Source organism: Poromitra crassiceps (genome assembly GCF_964638095.1).
Source record: "Poromitra crassiceps genome assembly, chromosome: 9".
In the NCBI taxonomy this organism is placed as follows: Eukaryota; Metazoa; Chordata; class Actinopteri; order Beryciformes; family Melamphaidae; genus Poromitra; species Poromitra crassiceps.
The window spans coordinates 33,657,392-33,677,376 of NC_139630.1; the positions used below are offsets into that span (position 1 = coordinate 33,657,392).

The 19,985-nt window shown below is 45.4% G+C and overlaps 1 protein-coding gene and 1 pseudogene across 2 annotated transcripts in view; one reads left to right on the forward strand and one right to left on the reverse strand.

Moving 5' to 3' along the window:
- Window positions 1-8,301: 8,301 nt before the first annotated feature.
- Window positions 8,302-19,985, reverse strand: part of kcnk10a (potassium channel, subfamily K, member 10a) — a gene marked incomplete at both ends in the record, with an annotated part of 36,118 nt that continues 24,434 nt past the window's right edge. The window contains 4 exons of the mRNA XM_083643644.1: window positions 8,302-9,030; window positions 10,489-10,631; window positions 11,826-12,018; window positions 13,300-13,460. Coding sequence (XP_083499770.1) covers window positions 8,302-9,030; window positions 10,489-10,631; window positions 11,826-12,018; window positions 13,300-13,460 — 1,226 coding nt within the window. The remainder of the gene's footprint in view (window positions 9,031-10,488; window positions 10,632-11,825; window positions 12,019-13,299; window positions 13,461-19,985) is intronic.
- Window positions 18,264-18,938, forward strand: LOC310782949 (charged multivesicular body protein 4b pseudogene; annotated as a pseudogene). The gene has a single exon. The product of its transcript is annotated as a charged multivesicular body protein 4b pseudogene (transcript).

A 19,985-nucleotide genomic window follows, 5' to 3' on the forward strand; every position in this document is an offset into this window, starting at 1 on the left:
ACCTACCGGACTGGAGTGTGGAACGTTAGATTTTGACAGAAAATATAAAAAGAAAAGAAAAGAAAAGAAAAGAAAATAAAAAGGTATCTAAATCCTATCAGCTAACCCAGTTTCTTTCAAATACTTGACTAGCTGATTGTATATTCCTCTTACTGCTTTTCCTAGTAATGTCCCTACAGTGAAGTTTAGCTTAGCTTTCTGTAAAGCTGTTCAGTAGGCTACCTTCCTCTCCTCATAACTCTCACATTCCAGCAACACATGCTGAACAGTTTCCCGATTGTTACAACCAGGGGCGTAGGCAGAAATTCAATTATGGGTGGGCCTGGATAAAATTGGTGGGGCAACTGCATGACAAAATTCCTAGATGTCATGAAGTCGTCATGCATTAGACTCTGGAGATGATGGGCCCTGCGTTTTTAAGCTACAAAACCATTAGCTAGCCAGGCAGCAGCAAGTTTGCCTCTAGAAAACAAACAATAAAAAAAATAAAAAAATGTTTTTGGGTGGGCCAGGGCAAGAAGTGGGTGGGCCTGTGCCTACCCAGGCCCACCCGTAGAAACCCCCCTGGTTACAACTTGCACACATGCCAGTTGGGTGTTTTCCTATTTTATTAAGTGTACTATGCAAACCAGTGTGTCCTATTCTGAGACAAGTCATGACTGTCTCTTCCTTCCGGTTCCTGCCCAGCCTATTTCCTACTCCGACCTTCTTCTGAATATTATACAGATGCTTACCTGTTTCATTTACATCCCAGTGCCATACTTTCTGCATATATATTTTAATAATTGATTTACCCTCCGCTTTACTTATTGGAACATCCATATCTATTGTTTTCAATAGAAAACAATCCCCTCTGGAGCTCCAGGGGGGAGGAGCCCGTACTGCAGCGAGCGCCACTTGCTAAAAGGGGGCGAGACCATGAGCCGCCTACAAAATGACGTATTGTCGATCTGATGTATGGTTCAGGTGGGGGTTGGGCTTTGTTTGAATGAGGTGAAGGCGGGACTTTGTAATCCTTTGCCCTTACTGCAATGCATTGTTGTGACCAAGCAGCCTGTGCCAATTAATCTAGAACCTAGTCTGATTCAGTGTTTCGCTTCTTGTGATACAAGTTGAAATGCACCATGAACCAAAGAGGAAGAGGAAGGACTAAACTGTTTCATCTGAAAAATTAAATGGAATGAATCCACTTTGTTTCCGCTGAGGGCCGGCGGGTCCTGAATTATTTAGGCTGCTTGAGGACAGACACTCGCCAGACCCGATTGGCTGAGATTAACATCGGCAGATATTACACAGGCAAAGGTTTCCATGGAAACCACACAGCACCACACCACATGCATGACTCACTGGATCCTCTCAAGGACTTTTACTTCACTCCATCCCATTCGATTATGGATTGTTTCATATTCTTCTGTAGCTTTATAGCCTATGTATTTGTTTATGTTTATAAGCAGCTAAAATACAAAGGGGAATCCTATAGGGAGGTGACATCATTGAACTCATTGAAGGTGTGTGTGTGTGTGTGTGTGTGTGTGTGTGTGTGTGTGTGTGTGTGTGTGTGTGTGTGAGTGAGTGATGGGCGAGATTATATGCACTCACATGTTGTTTTGGACAACCGGCTGTAGCTCAGGAGGTAGAGCGGGTTGTCCACTACTCGCTTTGGATAAAAGAGGTCGGTGGTTCGATTCCCGGCTCCTCTAGTCTGCATGTCGAAGTGTCCTTGGGCAAGATACTGAACCCCAAATTGCTCCCGTTGGTGTGCCAGCACCCTGCGTGGTAGCCTGCCGCCATCGGTGTGTGAATGGGTGAATGTACCTACTGACTGTAAAGCGCTTTGGATAAAAGCGCTATATAAAATGCAGGCCATTTACCATTTACCATTTACAACCGAAGACATCTTGAAAGTAGATAACGATGCAAATTCCATTAGTTTAAGTTTGTCGACTGCCTGGTGAAGACCCCATGGGTCCAATTAGCTAAATATGATGAATCATTCGTCACCATGAAACGTTGTGGTGACCATTATGACCATAGACCGTGAGTTTAAGTATCTATAGCTTAGCAAGGCACTACAGGTAAACGCATCAAATATCATAGAATTGTGGGAAATACACTTAAAAAAATAATGGATGAGTCATGGTTACACCCTTGAACAGGAAAATATCCTGCATGCTGAACTCAGAAAAGACATACATAATGCGGACCGAGGAAAACATGGTAGTCTCCACACCTCCGACGCTGTTAATTATGAGGCGTATCAGGCCTGGTTCAAGCTGTCAGCTGATCAAATGTGTTATAACTTCACCGCCACAGTGTGCACATCCTCTGAAAGAACCTTCAGTCAAACTACCAAACGTTCCCCTCTGCATTGTCTTCAGTCAAACTACCAAACATTCTTCTCTGCATTGTCTTCAGTCAAACTACCGTTCCCCCCTGCATTGCATAGCCTACCTGTATTCACCTGGGCACGGTGGCTCAGTGGTAGAGCTGTCGCCTCACAGTCAGAAGGTCCTGAGTTCAATTCTCGCCTGGGACACTGTGGGCGCTGTGGTTGTGTTCCCCCCATATCTTCAGTGCATACTGCCCAGGTGGGGTATCTCGTCGTAAGGGCCTTTCTCTCTGTGTGGAGTTTGCATGTTCTCCCCGTGCTCCCCCAGGGGGTTCCTCCGTATATAACCCCCCCCCCCCATTAAAAACATGCAGAAGATCAGATCAAGATCAAGAAAGCGACCACTGCTCCTGGCCTGCCCCCCAGAGGAAAGGACATGCCTGGATGGGTTAAATGCAGAGGACACTTTTCACCGGCCACCGTCAGCATGAGTGTGTTGTGGCCGCATGGATGTATTGTGGTGTTCGTGTGACAATAAAAGACGGGCTTGTCCCGTTACGAGAGTTTTTTACGAGAGTTTTTTTTTATTCCACCATCTAATCTAAAATCAAAGTCATGGTTATGGCGCTCCAGGCAATCAACATCCGCCGCTGTTATTTTTGTCTGTTTATGGAAAGTCTTCAGTTGCCTTTGTGGTGAGCTTGTTTCTATAAAAACACTTTATAAATAAAATGATCTTGATACTAATCTATATCTTTTTCAGCTGGGAGGCAATGGACGCCAGTGATGACAGGCCGCAGCATCTGGGAGCTCAATAACCAGAGCTACTGCCAAGACATCGGAGCCATTTTTGTTTTGGAGATGTGCCTGTGTTGAAGGCACTGTCAAGCCTATGAAACACAACGCTGTTTAATTCACTTCTAATTGATCCTGCATGAAGTCTGAGGTTAGCACATTGGCCTATGTTCAAAGTTGCAGGAGTTAAAGCAAAGCATATATATTTTCTATCTTAATAGCTGATGTTCTTATGACTTGAACGAGTAAAGCAGGTTTGAGTCGGTGATTCAGTCTCTCAAGACAGACTGTCTCCTCGACATTCTGCGAATGCACCATAAACACTCTGTAATAGACCAATTTGGAGTGGACGTCACGGGGTTACGTCAGTGATTGCAGAAAACTTACATTGATATAAGAACAGAAGGCTAATAGGTTGTTCCATTGCAACATCGGAGCACAGCAAATCTGCCATTTTGGCCTGAAAGAGACTTCTGATTGGCTGTCAGGGTTCTGTGCTGTTGTTCCATTGGCCATTGAGGCTTTTTTCAGGCCAAAATGGCGGCAGCGCTGTTGTCAAACACAATTCAACTCTTGCCTTCAATACTCTCTGCAAGTAGGAGACAAGCTGTAGAGTTCCACTTAAAATGTTGGCTAACGTATCGGCAACTGAAACAATTTGGGTTCAGATTTGGGCTAAGGTTAGGAAGCTAAAAACAACTGTATTTAAAGGTAGGGTTAAGGTTAGGGTTTGCTTTAGGCAAATAAAACATATCAGTTACCATACCATAAGCAGGTGGCAGGACTATAGGAACATGTTTCTGATTTGGAGTACTGCCAGTGCAAATCCACAGACCAGCTAGGAAAATTTGGGTTGGAACTGTGATTAAAGTTCTCCTCTCAACAACTACCGGCAAACTTCCCTTAAGCAAGGCAACTTCACCCCCAATTACCCCAGTAGAGCTGCTTAGTGGCCAGCAGGAGAAGACTGTAACGTATGCAACCTGTCTTGTCAGTAGCTGCTTTGCCTTCTGGTCTGTCTATGACTGTCAGTAATGGATTTGATGTCAGTCTTGATCTTTTCTTATGTCAAGAGCCTGTGGTAGCTCCGGCTGGAGTCAAACCAACAACGAGCCAAAAACACTCGCACACACACAGCCTCAGATAAAATAAGATTAGCTGGATGGACATTAAGAGAAATAAATAAACTGTGTTCCGCTGAAGACTGGGACATTTTCAAAGTTGGCTCCGTCATGCTGTGCAGTGCGAATATGGGCTCTGATATGGGCTGTAAGCAGCTTGCTTAAAAACTGTGTGAGCAACTCCCACCTCTCTCTCAAACAGCCAACAACAACAAGCAATTTGCCTTATTGAAATTGGATGATTGACAGCCAATTGCGAGGTCTGCTGGCCAATCCCAATGCAGGTTGGGTGACGACAGCCACGCCACAAAAATGACGCATTAACTGGACTTACAGTATATAAAACATAAAAATACACCATCAAACAACAAAGTGGACCCAGAATTATATATTTTTTAAGAAGAAGCTAGAATTGTGATACGGACCAAAATCAAATCTTTATCATCTACTCTATATGAAAAGTCCTCACAAAAGCTTAGACTGAATTCGGATGCCATGCTGTTTCACATCCGCATTGAGTGATTACGCCTTGCTGCTGGTGTGAGTGGAGGTGTTGATGTGAACCGGCGAGGTTTCTATATCAGATCTGGAGTCAGGAAGTGCATCTGAAGGTGATACAGCTCTGTGGAAGTTCTCCCAGGACTTTTCCCAGGAGGCAGACATGGCCAAAGACGGGGGATTATTTCAGCGTAAGAGAGGTCATGGGCAATGACACTGAAAGCGATACATCCTTTTTCCGTCTTGATAAAAAACCCTCTGAGAAGTATATCGGGGCACACGAGACACAAAATCGCCCGAGGGAATCAAAACGCACACCGAAACACACTGACGAGAAACTCAAAAATAGCACTTCAGGTCAGTGATCTTTATTTCCAAAAAAAAGAGAGAGGCAATCACTACATTTAATGTAATGGTTGCGCAAGGAATACTGTGAACAACGTCCAAATACTGAGCATGTGCTGCCTGTGCTACCTCAACACAGGCAGGTAAGAAGAAAACAAAATGCTATGCTAAGCATCGTCCTCTGAAGCATGTGGTGGTATACAATCAATACCATAATACATATATTTCGGCAACATAGCATGCTTTTTTGTTCCGTGTCTTGAATCCTTTTCAAGCTTAAGACTTTTTTGTGTGTAATTCTTAGAAGCGTTTTCAAAACACACATTGCTAGTCCTTTGCTGCATTCATACTAGGCTACAGCGTCACGCTTAGTAAAGTGAACAGTGGGGTCGGAGAGACGGTGTATACAGTTACGCTGTGACAGGTTCATATGAGGGCGGGGAGGTCTGTATGTGAAAAAGAGACTGTTATTCAGGTGATATTAGTGTAGTAGACTACAATCAGTGACAAAACTCACATTATGCACAAAGTGTCTTCATGGTACAAGACTGTATGAAAATGTACTGTATGTTGTGGGCATAAAATCAGCCCACTCGCCAGAATAAAATGTCTGCATCGTACGTTTCTGGAATCCACGAAAATGTACAATATGATCACTTCTGAACCAAAATACGTGGCTTTTCACGTTTCTTACTACGTGACTATTAACATTACACCTGTCACGGAGTCTAACGACTGTCGTGGGATTGGGATTTAACGGCAAACCACAACGCTACTCTTAAGCAAGTTTATTTGTTACCTAAACCTAACCAAGTTGTCTTACTTGCCTAAACTTTCATCATTACCAAAGTCGTCGCAGCGAGGTTTTCAAATTAACCGGCGCGCTTTGCTTTCAAATGTCCGTTGAGATTGTAGACGTAAAATGCCACGCTTTTAGAAACCTATTTTTGCCGAGGTTTTGTTTTCAAATTTCCATTCATATTCTACATAGCCCTGGCTTTCACACATGTAAAATGCGAAGGTTTTATTCTGGCGTTTGAGTTGCATAAAATGGTACAATCAATTCAAGTATAGCTCAACACACTGCATTCAACCGTACCACTCTAACTGATGAGCCGAAAGTTCTCTGCTGACCAACAACGCCTCTCATCATTTTCAAAGTCGTCCATCACGTCACGATATTCTGTACGCAATTATAGGATAGTCCCCCCTCTTTCATTATGGCTTATCTTCCGTTCCACGATGGTACAACGTCACTTTCAGAGAGCAAAAAGTGCAACCAAAGTCCCTCGTCTTATCAAAGTGTGAACGCAGCGCTCCTCAGGCATACATGTCAACAAGGAACGTTAGGACAACAAGCCCTGAGATAGTGTTAGACGAGGTCATGATCTAGGTAGCGTATTGGTACATTGTACTCTGACAACAGCTTAGCTCTGGGACCATGCACAGACAACATGTGGCATGTTTTTTAGTCTTTTTCATTCATTTTCTAAGGGGACATTCAGACCCAAAAGCGTTTTTGGAATTTCTTTCTGCAATTCATTCTCTATGTAAGGACGCGCTAGACGTGCTCCTCTTTTAATGAACGCACCTGGCGTTTCAGCGCTGGTGGCGTCTGTTGTTTCTGGAGGACCGCTGTGGGCGTTTTTAAGCTGAAAAAAGTTGAACATTAGAGGAAAAGCGCCCTGATCGTCTTTTTCACTCCTCCTACCTTTTCTCCTCCCGAGGGATTTTCAACCTCGGCTGCTGCCAGAATTGGCAATAATCTGGCTTTCATGTTGACCGTGAACAACATCAAACAGACAAAACCAGCTGGCTACCGTCCTTGTGGTCGTTGTGTTCTGATCTGTACTGCACGCGACTACAGGGGAAAACAAACGGAGCGCAAAAAAAACGCTCTGTGCGCTGTGTTTTGTGCAGAATGGAAGCGCTCTCAACATGATTTTCACAGCGTTCTGACTGAAAAAAAAACGCTTTTGGTGTGAATGTCCCCTAATGCATTAGTTTCTGTGTCAGAATGGGGAAAAGAAGATGGGAAACATAGCGGGTGCGTTACATTTAACAAGAACCTCTCTGGTGTCTTCGCTGTTCTACTCTTCCGCAGCGTCTTGTTTTTTTCCTCGTCCGACTTCAACCATAGGGCCTATATTGAAGCGCAGCACCAAGTTGTAGGTCACACGCACGAGTCGATCTCAAACGATTTCACTTCCTGAAGTCTGCCACACTGTGTGACTCTGCGCTCATCTCACCGGTAGCCATGAACTCTGCCTCTTCTTACAGGGAGCAGAAGTCAACGTCACATCCAGTAGAGTTATCACGGACTGTCGTTCTACATTCTTTTTGAACGATTTCCAAAGCGACCCGCGTGGTTTCGAATTTAGACGTTAATTTATTGCATGCTTTCATCAAGCCTCCGCATCTCACAGCGAATACAGCTAACAGCTAATACACCGGGTGTGGCTAACAAACTAGCCTTTCAAATAAACGTCCTCTTTAGTTCAAAGAATATGACCATCATTTGGTATAGCAAAAATGCACACAATCTCACCACGTCTTACCAGCATAATAGTGGAAGGTGATGAAGCCAACACAAGGTCCTTCCTGCAGGTCAATAGGGCACAGTGAATACTTGAACATTACAGTATATAGCACAAAGGGACAGGTGTTGCCCCTGCTTGCACACACAGGAATAAGAGAGAGATAAGGCACTTCCTGGTGGGATTTAAAACCTCCTTTTTCTAGGAGTATTGGATGGTCTATGGTAAAACCATCCTGATCACATGACCTCACGTTCTGTTTTCCCGCCACAGATCAGTCAGACATTTCCAAGAAATTAGAATGCAACCGGGCCAAACGGGGAACTGTGCCATAGTTGACAACGTAACCGGCCAATCAGCGATGCCGCTGGCAAAACAGTAATGGCGTCTCCCGAAGCAACGAGCGATAACGTTAACGTTAGTAGAGTAAACACAGCCACAAGTGCAGTTATTGTAAAAAATAGACTCAACAACAGGCGGAAAAGACGTTTTACGCCCTTCTTCCAGGTGGATTTGGATTTGGATTTGGCGACGTTGATTGGCTGAAGGAGTTGTCTGTCAAGGCAAGTGCTCCCGCCCACTGAAATCAACGTGAGCAGCTGGAAGTCCAGACTGATACGCGGAGCGAAGCGGAATGTGAGATCACGTTATCGGGATGGTTTTGACCCGGCTAGATCTATGGGCCCATCTGGATATGCAGCTCTGTTTCATCAAGTGTTTTCTCGCCCTCATTTTCTTTGGTCTGCGCTGGGGTAAAGCCATTCTGGGGCTTGCACACTTCCACAAACAGCGGGAACTCGGACAGACTCGTGTTGCACTCCTTGTCGTCGTTATTATTCTCTATCCCGTCGTCCACGTCGTCCCTCCTCTTGCTGTCATCCGTGGTGGGCGTGCCGCAGCTGAACGTGGGCGTGCCGCAGCTGAAGGTGGGCGTGCCGCAGCTGAAGGTGGGCGTGCTGCACGAGCCGTAGGCCTCGCTGTGCGGCCGGCGGGTGTCGTCGGGGATGTTCTTCTTCAGGTTTTGATTGCGGTTGCGCTTGGCCAGCTTGGTGATGGAGCCCAGGCGGTTGAAGATGTTGTCCTCGGACGCGGTCTGGTGGCCGGAGCCCTGGTCGGCCCCGCCCGGGCGCAGGTTGTTCAGTTTGATGTTGTCGATGCTCTCCTGGGACGACGTCTTGTAGCTGTTGGTGTCCAGGCTGTTGAAGACGGCGCGGCGCTCGGGGGACAGCACGTCCAGGGACACGGCGCGCTGGTCCAGGCCCAGCTGGCGGCGCTCCATGCTGCGGATGGTGGCGGCGCGCTGCAGCTTGTCGTGGACCTCCACGCTCATGCGCCGGCGGGTCTCCCGGAACTCTGCTCGCACGTTCGCTTTCAGCGCTACCGCATGGGCCTTTATCTCTCCAACCTGGGACACAGAACAGGATTGCTTTAATCATAGTGTGTAACACTAACTAAGAAGGTCCTTTTAGGTCTGCAGGCAATATATCGATATGATCAATATCATGATGTGAGACTAGATATTGTCTTACAGTAGATTTTGGATATCGTAATATCGTGATATGGCACAAGTGTTGTCTTTTTCTGGTTTTAAAGGCTGCATTGCTGTAATATCATTTTCTGAACTTACCAGAGTGTTCTAGCTGTTCTATTATTATAAAGGGACATTGTCATCTATGACATTTATCAACCCTGGCACCTAGTAGGAATCGCAACAACAATGACACACATTTTCTCCTTAAAGCAGCTACGAGCAAGATTTTCGATTGTTATTAAACAGTGTAATTACAATATTGATGCATCACATCTTACCTATAATAGTAGCTGAGACCAAAGCCGTGTGAATTACAGATTGCTCTCTTGATGATTATAGAGTCTGTGTCTGTCTACTAATCTCGCGTCACCAGGCTCTCTCTCTCTATCTGTCTACCGGCAGGCCGGATAAACCCGGAAGTGAAACGAAACGGTTTAAGGCAGCTGCCTGCCTTCCGCCGTTTCGCTCTGCCTAGCAACAGACCATAAACAAGGAGAACGCCATGCAGGGGCTTGCTACTCTCGTGAACATCTCTCGTTATATTCTAACAGTTTTTTTTAAGTCATTTTGTTATTTTGTGGTTATGGCCGAAGTGGCTGCCGCAAACCATTTCATTTAACTTCCTGATCTGCCCCGGCCACAGACAGACTAATCGTCAAGACAACTGGCCGATTCACTCGGGGTTCAAGCGAGACTACTCTGCGTTGGTCTCGTCTACTATTAGAGGTAAGATGTGATGCATCGATATTAAATTTAGACTCTTGCTCGTAGCTGTTTTAAGTCTCTGGCACACAATATAATGATGCAAAAACACTACTGCAATAGGGTTGGGGTCGTCTTAAAAATACCCAGGAAATCAAATTGGTGGCCATCAGAATATTCTCTATGCAGGAAAAACCCAGGGTAATATGCAACAAGTAAACGGGATATTTTTCCCCCTCCGTAAACAGTTTCAAGTTTCCTACAAGCACGAAAACTTTCACGGCCGTGTGCTGCACAGTTATAACGGCTGCCGAGTTCTTCTATTCATTTAAAACAAACCGCCGTTGCTCAGGAGGAACTTGCATCCGCCACCCAGTGGTCTAAATCTGTATTGTGCTTCCATATACCTGAAACAGATCAGAGAGCGCGCAACTAGCGCAGCTGTGGCAAGAGGTCCCACTCCCTGTAGAACATGCCAGGGTCAAAGGTTTGATTCCCGCAGGGGCCACCCACACTGAAACGTCACGCCGTCGTTGAACTACAGTATCGGGGCGGTTTGGATAAAACATCCCACCAAATGGCCCCTTACGTAATCGCCATTACATTACCCAGAAACATATGAAAGCATACCTCCTCTTTGGTCTTCTTGGACAGGACCCTCAGCCAGTCGCCAATCATGCTCAGCACGGCAGCAAAGTAGGCCAAACCAACCAGGATCCAGAACCACACCAGGGGTCTGTACCACTTACGGTACTCAATCCTGCGGTCTCCCCCTGTTTGGAGAAATTAAATCGATGAAATATTCATCATTTTGCAGCAGCCGGCATGCACTGCCTTCTCATTCTACAATGTCCACCTGAACATTTCCCAGGATGAAGCTCAGATGCAGACAACGAAAGAGATATATTTCTCTGACAGGCAATTTCTTTTCACTCTGCACTCAAAGTCAAGTCAAAGATCATCTTTAAGGTGCAGACGCTGTACGGCAGTGAACGCCGCCTGTGTAAGTCTATTAATGGATTCCGTCTCAGCAATAAACAACAACCGCTTTTCACGTTAAGCGAATGTCACAAGAGCGCGGAGAGACCTTCATCCATCACACACTGTGGAAACCTCATCACGCCCAAACTGCTTCTGAGCCCAGCCGCCCGCCGCATGTCATACAGGCTTTCCTCTTCCTGGATATGAACTGAGTGTAGCAGCTGTTGTGCAGAATATTACTACCAGGAAGCAAATGACAGGGGAGTGCTGCCACACACACACACACACACACACACACACACACACACACACGCTCGCGCGGATCACGGCCGTTTTCGATCTCAACCTTCATTTTTATGTCAACTGCACACCTGTAAAGTTTTGTGACTGCATCTTACACGGTTTTGACCGGAAATGCTTAAAAAAGACATCTTTATGGGGAAGGAAATGATTCAGTTATATTTGTTAATACTACAGTATAATAAATAAACTATATATATACGGTATATATATTCTTTATTATATGTTATAATTAGGCTATATTTAGTGTAGTATTAACAAATATAATTGAATCCTTTCCTTCCATATTAAAATCATATTTGCCATGCCCATGTGTCTAATTGCCTCCCAGTCAAAACATGATCATATTCATTGTCATTTCCCCCTGGCGTGGGTAATGGCCTGGAACAATTAATGTTTATAACAAACAGACATATTGAATATGACGAAATGTTCAATATGAAGAGAAAAGATTTGATACGAATGTAATTATTAGGTTCTTACATTAAAAACAGTAAGGAACTATATTCTGAAGTTGTATGGATGTGATATTGTATATTTTCAATCATATTGCCGATGGGTTTTTAAAGACATCTTGTAATAGGGGGTCCGCGGCGTACGGCTAATGCTAGTTGGGGGGCCTTGGCATGGGAAGGTTTTGGTAAGCCCTGCTGTCATGAACAAAATAATGAAGGAGGAGCTCTCACCTGCTACATAGTCACCTATTCCAACAGTGGTCAGAGTGATGACAACAAAGTAGATGGCCTCCAGGGCCGTCCAGCCTTCAATATGTTTGAAGATGACGGCTGGGATGGTGACGAAGAGGATGCAGCCAGCCAGGATGAAGAGGAGAGTGGAGGCCACACGGATTTTAGTCTGACTGATCTGGTTGTGTTTACGCTGTGGGAGGAAGTGAGACACACATGCACACACACACACACACACACACACACACACACACACACACACTGAGCAATGGAAGCCACAGTCTTCAGCGGGGGGCTAATTGTGTTTTCACAGTTGGCGGTGACCCCACAGAGTTTGAGAGACGACTGTCCCGACTCAGGCAAGGTGGCAACGTTATTAACTCATCAGCGTGACTGCAGATTATGATGAGAATAGTCTATCAGCTAAATTGGGGGTACAAGAAGGAAGTGCGTTCGTTAGAAGCCAACTACCTCCACAGGTGTTCCTGAACACTTTACTTTGTTGCCCTTTTTTGTATTTGCTATGTTTTAGATTCACGCTGCCCAGTTACGAGTGAAACAGGGCTCGCAAACAAACCACACGCATTATTCACTCACGTTGAAAATTTTTAACTGGAGCGAATAGCAGCTGAGGCGAAATTCCCCATAAAATTTTGCTTCAGTCGCGCCACCCGGGCGAAACGCCGTCTGCTCGCGTTATTAGCAAAATCATCTGAATGCAGAGCTTTCTGGCAGTGGAGAGGGGAGTCAAAACAAATCTGATTCCAGTCTCTGTAAGCGATTAGCTACATGTAAGCATGGTGAACTTGTCTGAACCTTTTGCCATAATTAACCTTCTCTGGTGTTCATACCCATTAAGAACGCATGAAATAGCTGAAGATGTGCATCAGTTGTAACAGTCGGACATATGCCTACTATGCTTTTAGAACATTGTTTGGTTGCAGTAACATAATTAAGTCATTTGGTGGCACTCCTTTTTTTATGACTGAGACTGAGTTACAGCAACAGGTTGAGTATTAGGCCTATTCCCACTCTATCTCCCAACAAGTAGCTTTTTCTCAACAATTGAATTTGGCACATTTTAATCTATCTTAAGCTACATGTATGTTGAGAGGCTATAGTGCCGTAGATGCATTGTATGGTTGACAGTAAGTATAGGTGAATAAAGTGGAGTGTGAACTCCCAACACGGACGCCGTCTGCCTCTGTCATGCTATAGGAGCAGCCTGCTTCCCTAAAGCTAACCCATGTCCAGCAGCATATTCATTTCTACTATTTCTATTACATAAAAAAAAGTAAAAAAAAACACTTTTATTGTCTTTTCCCCCTATAACATTGCATAACTTATTTCCCCACCCAGGATACAAAAAAACAAAAACAATACAATACAAATACACAGTAAAATGTCAAAAGAATGAATAACATAACTGTAATATCTCCAGGAAGCTGATGCACTTGTGTTATTAATGACTCACCCGGAACATCTTCTCCACCTTGGCGATGCTTTTAACAAATATAGTCCCCAGCTGGTCCCCGACGCCCGCTAGGAGGAAACCAAACAGTGGGATGCCAAATATTGCATACAGAATACAGAAAATCTTCCCTCCCTCGGTGCTTGGGGCGATGTTACCATAACCTAGAGGAGAGAGAGAGAGAGAAAGAGAGAGAGAGAGAGAGAAAGAGAGAGAGAGAGAGAGAGAGAGAGAGAGAGACACACACAGAGAAAGAGAGAGAGAGATTATTTTAACAGGGTTTTCACACCGTGGTGATGATCAGAGCATGTGGAGATGAACAAGATGAGCAGCTGGCAGATTGAAATTTTAAATAATCAAAAAGTTCTTGGAGGCAGAACTAATGTGTTTGGTTAAGCCTTAACCTTAACCGTTAAGGTAAGCCTCAGTGGGCTAGGTACCCATGTAATGAACCAGAAGAAATCTTGTCCGTCAGTACTCGGGCTATTTGTGTTTTTAAAATATTGCTTCCAATTCCGAGCCGTGTTTTTGTCATGGCAGAGACTGAGAGCCTGTGATTTCTGTTCTTTTGCCCTTTTCCATTGAAAATGGCCATTGTTCTTCCGCCTGCCAGTGGGGAAACAGCGCCCTCTCTGCTGTGTCTACGGGTGGAAGCCTATAATTGCACATCCGGAAGAGCAGAAATGACAGGTTCTGGCATGACAAAAGCGGCTTGGAATTGGAAACTACTAATTAACCTAATTAGGTGTATTTTACATTACAATCTCATTTAGTGCAGCATTAATAATTCTGGTGTAACAGGAAAACTCATCTTTTTGAGAAATACTTGAAATAAAACAAATCTCCCTCTCTCCTCTGCTGTTATTTGTTTTTCTAGTAGTATAATAAAGGACCCTTACATTTGTCAGTGAACTCTGACCCTTGTACTCTGAGTACGACTACTAGCCTATTAGCTCTGCCCATAATGATGGTGATCTAAGGATTGAAGCATAATCCACTCATAGAAAGTCACTCTGAATAAGGGTATGGCTAATGGCTAAATACGTCAAATATAATGAATAGCTTAAAGTGGAGGTGAAATATCATTTTGTCCACATTTGACAGTAATTATGAAGATAATGTGGACCATCTTTCACTTTGACACTATAGAAGGCTAGGAGGAGCCAGCAGGCAGCTCATTGTATTTCATTTGATGCATGACTGTGCTTATAAATATATTGTTATAAATCATCATATACGTATATAAAAGGGAACAAGGGGGCTTTGTCTGTTTGTTCAATTGTTGTCCCACTGATGATGTCACAATGTCTATGACATCATCACTGATGTCATCAGTGACATCATTATTGACCTAAACGCTTACACTTTGGATTAGGGGATGCAGAAAGCCTTGTAAGTTAACACATTCACTGCCAGCCATTTTTTTTTTACTGTAGGTAGCTTCTGCCAAGACGTTTTTTGAGGATTCTGGCTCATTTTACAAGAGCCGAGGATAATTTTCTGCTTGGACTTTGTGAACACGAAGTTCACAAAAGTACTAATAGAATGTGTGCTTTCTCTGTCTAAAAGAGTTAGTTTGTAGAGTTAGTAGTTATGTAGATATTAGCCGTTGAGTACAGCATGGTTTCAGCGTGTGAGACAGGAAGCTGAGATAATCGCAGTTTTGTGAAATTCAATCAAACAGGCAGAACAGTCACTTTAACCATTTATTTTTGGCATCAGTGAGAGATCAGACATCTGAACAATATAGTTCTGAACACCCTCTCCTTTAAACTCCTCCCTCCGTGGGCGTGTCTGGTGGCGTTTGTCACAAGCCAGTTTCTCCTGCCTGTCTGAGCAGTGAGCAGCCTCCCTCTCTGGCGGCCCCTCGTCGGCGAGTGTGGCGAGTGTGGACTGTGGATGGGACTCAATCATTTCTTGGATTTTCGGTTGAGAGCTTTGATGAAGCTTTGTGCGATTCTAGGCTTTATGCTGCCCACCCAGTCTATTTTTGGAACCCCACACCGTTGTGCGCCGGTGTGCAGCAGCGTGAAAGCGTTTTCGCCTACAGTATTAGAATGAGGCTCGTTCGTTTCTGGGTTTTCGGAATGCGTGCGATTCTGGCCTTTCTGCGGGTGTTTCAAAGTGTGTTTCACCCATAATCTATTATGCAAATTTGCAATCCCCCACGCCAGCACCGCTCTCCGCTCTCTGTTTGCTGCTGCTGGCGCGGCCGCTCTCAGGCGAGTCTGGTGACTGATGACTGTAAAATCGCCATGCCATTTCCTTGAGAATGGCTTGCTCCCGCGGCTGTTTTTGGTTGGCTTTCTCTCTGTCGGGAGAGCACTGTCGCCACTTAGTTGGTCGGTAAAATAGATTATACACATTCAATACTTCCAATATTTTTATAGGAGACGTGGGGGACATTGATCCACGTAGCACCGTCAAAAAAAAAAAAAAAAAAATTTGACGAGTCAACTCGTCATTGGCAGTGAACGGTTGGATAGTGTTTGACGAGTCAACTCGTCATTGGCAGTGAACGTGTTAATTGTAAATGACACATCATTTAGAACAGGTGAGAACACTTCATTTACTAAAAGTTTATAGATGACTTACAACACATTAATGTTAACATAGCATTTATTAATAATCTACAAATGTATATTACTGTTTTGTAAATGATTAGTTCATCATTAACTAAAGGCTTATAAATGAGTCAATGACTTACGACTGAACGTTATTATAGTGTTACCCAGGAGCATAAGTAGAAGATAAAGAATTCCCGCACACCATCCAGTAATTGGCAAACTTTAATTGAACAACGTTTCGGTCGATCAGACCTTCATCAGGTAAAATGGAGTACAGGCAAAAAGAGGCAGGTATTTATAGTCACACCTCGCAGGATGCGCCCAATCAGAGACCGTGAGCTGGCTGGCAATCACTGCCACAGATTGTATGTGGTTAGCCAATCACACCCAGGAGCATAAAAAATTAACCAAAGACAGAGAATATAAACCCTTTGCTGCAGACAATGCACACACACAGTCTCTAGCAGAGCGCCTGTAGCGGTCTCAGCCTTTAATCACAGCGATGGGCCGAAGTTTGATGGCCTTCTTGCTGATTCCAACGTCGTGGCACGTGTTGACCACATCTATCACATTTTTATAAGACTCGGGAGCCTCCTCCATTAGGAGTTTTGGCGAGGCTACTCGGATGGCGATGCCCATGTCTGCCAGCTTCTCCAGCACTTCGTGGGAGTCCAGCGTCCTGCGGGATTGTGATCGAGACAGAGCACGACCCGCTCCGTGGCAGGTAGTGCCGAAGGTTTTCGTCATGCCTTCCTCTGTTCCTGTTAGGACGTAGCTGCAGGTTCCCATGGTGCCTCCGATCAGCACGGGCTGACCTGTGAGCTGGTAGTCGACGGGGATGAGCGGGTGGTTTGGGGGGAAGGCTCGGGTGGCGCCCTTGCGGTGGACCAACAGTGTCTTCTGCTTGCCGTCCACCATGTGCTCCTCCACCTTGGCGATGTTGTGGGAAACGTCATAGATGACGTGCATGTCCAGGTCATCCGGCGTAGCGGTGAACACTTTGGAGAAGGCCTGTCTGGTGAGGAAGGTCATGGAGGATCTGTTGACCCAGGCGTAGTTGCCGGCGGCGGCCATGGCCTTCAGATAGTCTTGACCCTCATCAGACATGATGCGAGCACAGGCCAGCTGGCGGTCATTCACGACGATCTTGTCCCTCTTCATTGCCTTCTCCATGGCAACGAGGGCATCTGTGGCCACTTGGTGGCCCAATCCTCTGCTGCCGCTGTGGATCATCACACATACTTGGCCCTTGTGGTCGATGCCCATCTTCTTAGCAGCATAGTCGTTGTAGATCTCATCCACAACCTGGACCTCACAATAGTGATTCCCCGCTCCTAAAGTACCCAGCTGGGGCAGCCCTCTCTTCTTGGCCTTCGAGGAAACCTTGTTGGGGTCGGCCTGAAGCATGCGGCCGTACTCCTCGCAGTGCTCCTTGTCCTCAGCCCAGGCATAGCCCTCCCTCAGGGACCAGTCCACCCCTATCTCCAACACGTCATCCAGGTCCTTGGCGCTCATTTGAATGACTCCCTTGGTCCCCACTCCAACTGGGATGTGGTCGAACAGCGCCTGGGCCAGCTGCTCCTTCACCGGGTGGACGTCTCCCTCATCCAGGTTGGTCCTCAGCAGGCGCACGCCGCAGTTAATGTCAAAGCCCACGCCGCCTGGAGACACCACAGCGTTGGGATCGCTCATGTCAAAGGCGGCCACGTTTCCAATGGCAAATCCGTATCCGGAGTGGACATCTGGGAGACCGATGGACCTATGAACTATTCCAGGCAGCGCAGCAACATTCCCAATTTGTTTCATGGCCGGAAGGAACCCACCAAAACCATCTCCACTAGAGGCTCTGTGCAGCTCCTCAAACATCAGTTTCTCAAGCGGCTCATTGACATAGAATATTCCTTCAACCTGCATATTAGGAACAAACCCCTTTTTAATCCGCCAGCAGTTCTTGTCAATCTTATCCAAGTACTGCAACTCACCATCGTAAGGTCGACTCATTGTGCAGTTTAGATTACTCGTTAAGAATGTGTTGAAATCTTGATGAGTCTTGCCTGCTTGTGGTGATGCTGATATCATCTGTGATCTATGACATCACTGATGATGTCATAGACATTGTGACATCATCAGTGATGTCATAAATCACAGATATGTCATAAAGCTTCCATTGTGACATAATCAGTGATTTATCACTCACTGATGACATCTCTGATGACATCATCACCGATGACATCACAATTGCTCGAGTGACACTGTATGTACATCAATGCATGTGCAGTTTCATATCTTAGGCAATGAGCATTGATGATGGCATAGATTGTGACATTATCAGTGTCATGTCATAAATCCTTCCCTGCAGAGGTTTTAAGCAGGACTGTCCGGACTACATTAACAAAAGACATGCCGATACTCACAAAGTTATTCGGCAACGGGGGTAAGGGGAAAGAGGCGATGATCACCCAAGAGGCTATCCAGCGGCTGAGAAACAATGAGGAGATGTTGACCAAAAAACAAGACTTTCTGGAGAAGAAGATCGAGCAGGAGCTTCTGACGGCCAAGAGAAATGGCACGAAAAACAAACGAGTGGCTCTGCAAGCACTGAAGAGGAAGAAGCGTTGGGAGAAGCAGCTGACTCTGATCGATGGGACTCTGTCCACCATTGAGTTCCAGCGGGAGGCGCTGGAGAGCACCCACACAAACGTAGAGGTGATGAACACCATGAGCCTCGCCGCCGTGGCCATGAAGTCAGCTCACCAGCACATGGACGTCGACAAAGTGGATGATCTGATGGAGGAGATCACAGAGCAATTGGAACTGGCTCAGGAGATCTCAGATGCCATCTCCAAACCGCTTGGCTTCGGAGAAGCCTTTGACGACGATGAGCTCATGGCTGAGCTGAAAGAGCTGGAACAGGAAGAATTGGACGAGACCCTTCTGGAAGTTAGACCCAAGGAGGACATCCCTCTTCCCAGCATACTATCAACATTGGTCCCATCCACACCAGCCAAGAGGAAGGAGGAAGTCGACGACAACATGGCGGACCTGGAGGCCTGGGCGGCTAAGCTAGCTATGTAACGCCCCCCTCCTTCCTGTCTGTCTCTGCTACCACGGACGATGGATTATAGAGACAGTACAACTTCCAGTCACTTCCTGTATCTTTGTCACGTGAGTTTGGCCACTGCCACACACCCTTAGGAGACTAGCAGCAGGTCCTGAGGCTATTGGAGTCAATCGGAGAACTGAACGTGATCACAGATTATTTCACTCTATAATAATCAAATATGGGGCTATTTTCCACAAGCTACATATCTTGTATATATATATATATATATATACATATATATATATATATAAAACCATTTATATAAAAAGTAGGACTGACAACCAGTGGTGGAAATGGGGAGGAACACCTGGGAACAGAGTTCCCAGAGTAAACATTGAGAGGGAACAGCGAGAACAAGATTGAAGCCACCCGTCTCCCATAGGATTGCATAGGAAAAGCCTGCTAGTCAAAGAGCTGCTATCAGCATCTATATGGCGCTGAGAACACGGACTCGACACGGCAAGACACAAAACCGGTCGCCCACCCGGCTCGACGAGACTCGCCCCCCCCACCTATCGTCTCTCGAGGGCGGGCAGAATCTCTCCCAACGTGCCCCTGTTACAGCCAAATCTGTGACCACCCAAATGTGTGAATGCAGAGGGGCGCTGTTGGACATGTTCTGCATATTTCGGTGTAACACCGGACAGTATCCACCCTCAGAGACATTGGATTTGGTTCAGGATCCTTGAAAATGACTGTCACATGACACTGTGTCACATGACAGTGTGTTTACAAAAAATCATTTTTGTCAGCTTCAAGTGTTGATAAAACAAGAACAAATGAAGTTAGACTTTTTAAATGAGAATAGAGGCTGTCGGTTCTTTTGATATATTCAGTGTTTATATATTCATAGAACAAAATATTCTGTTGGTCTTGAAAGATTCATGAAAATGATCAAAAACGCTGGCAGTCACTGGCAAGTCTTTTTTCAATTTTGGCGGAGAAGGAGCTAAGATATAAAATCAATTGCTGAGAATACCTATTTTCTGTATTCAGCTATATGTAATTTTAGTAATATA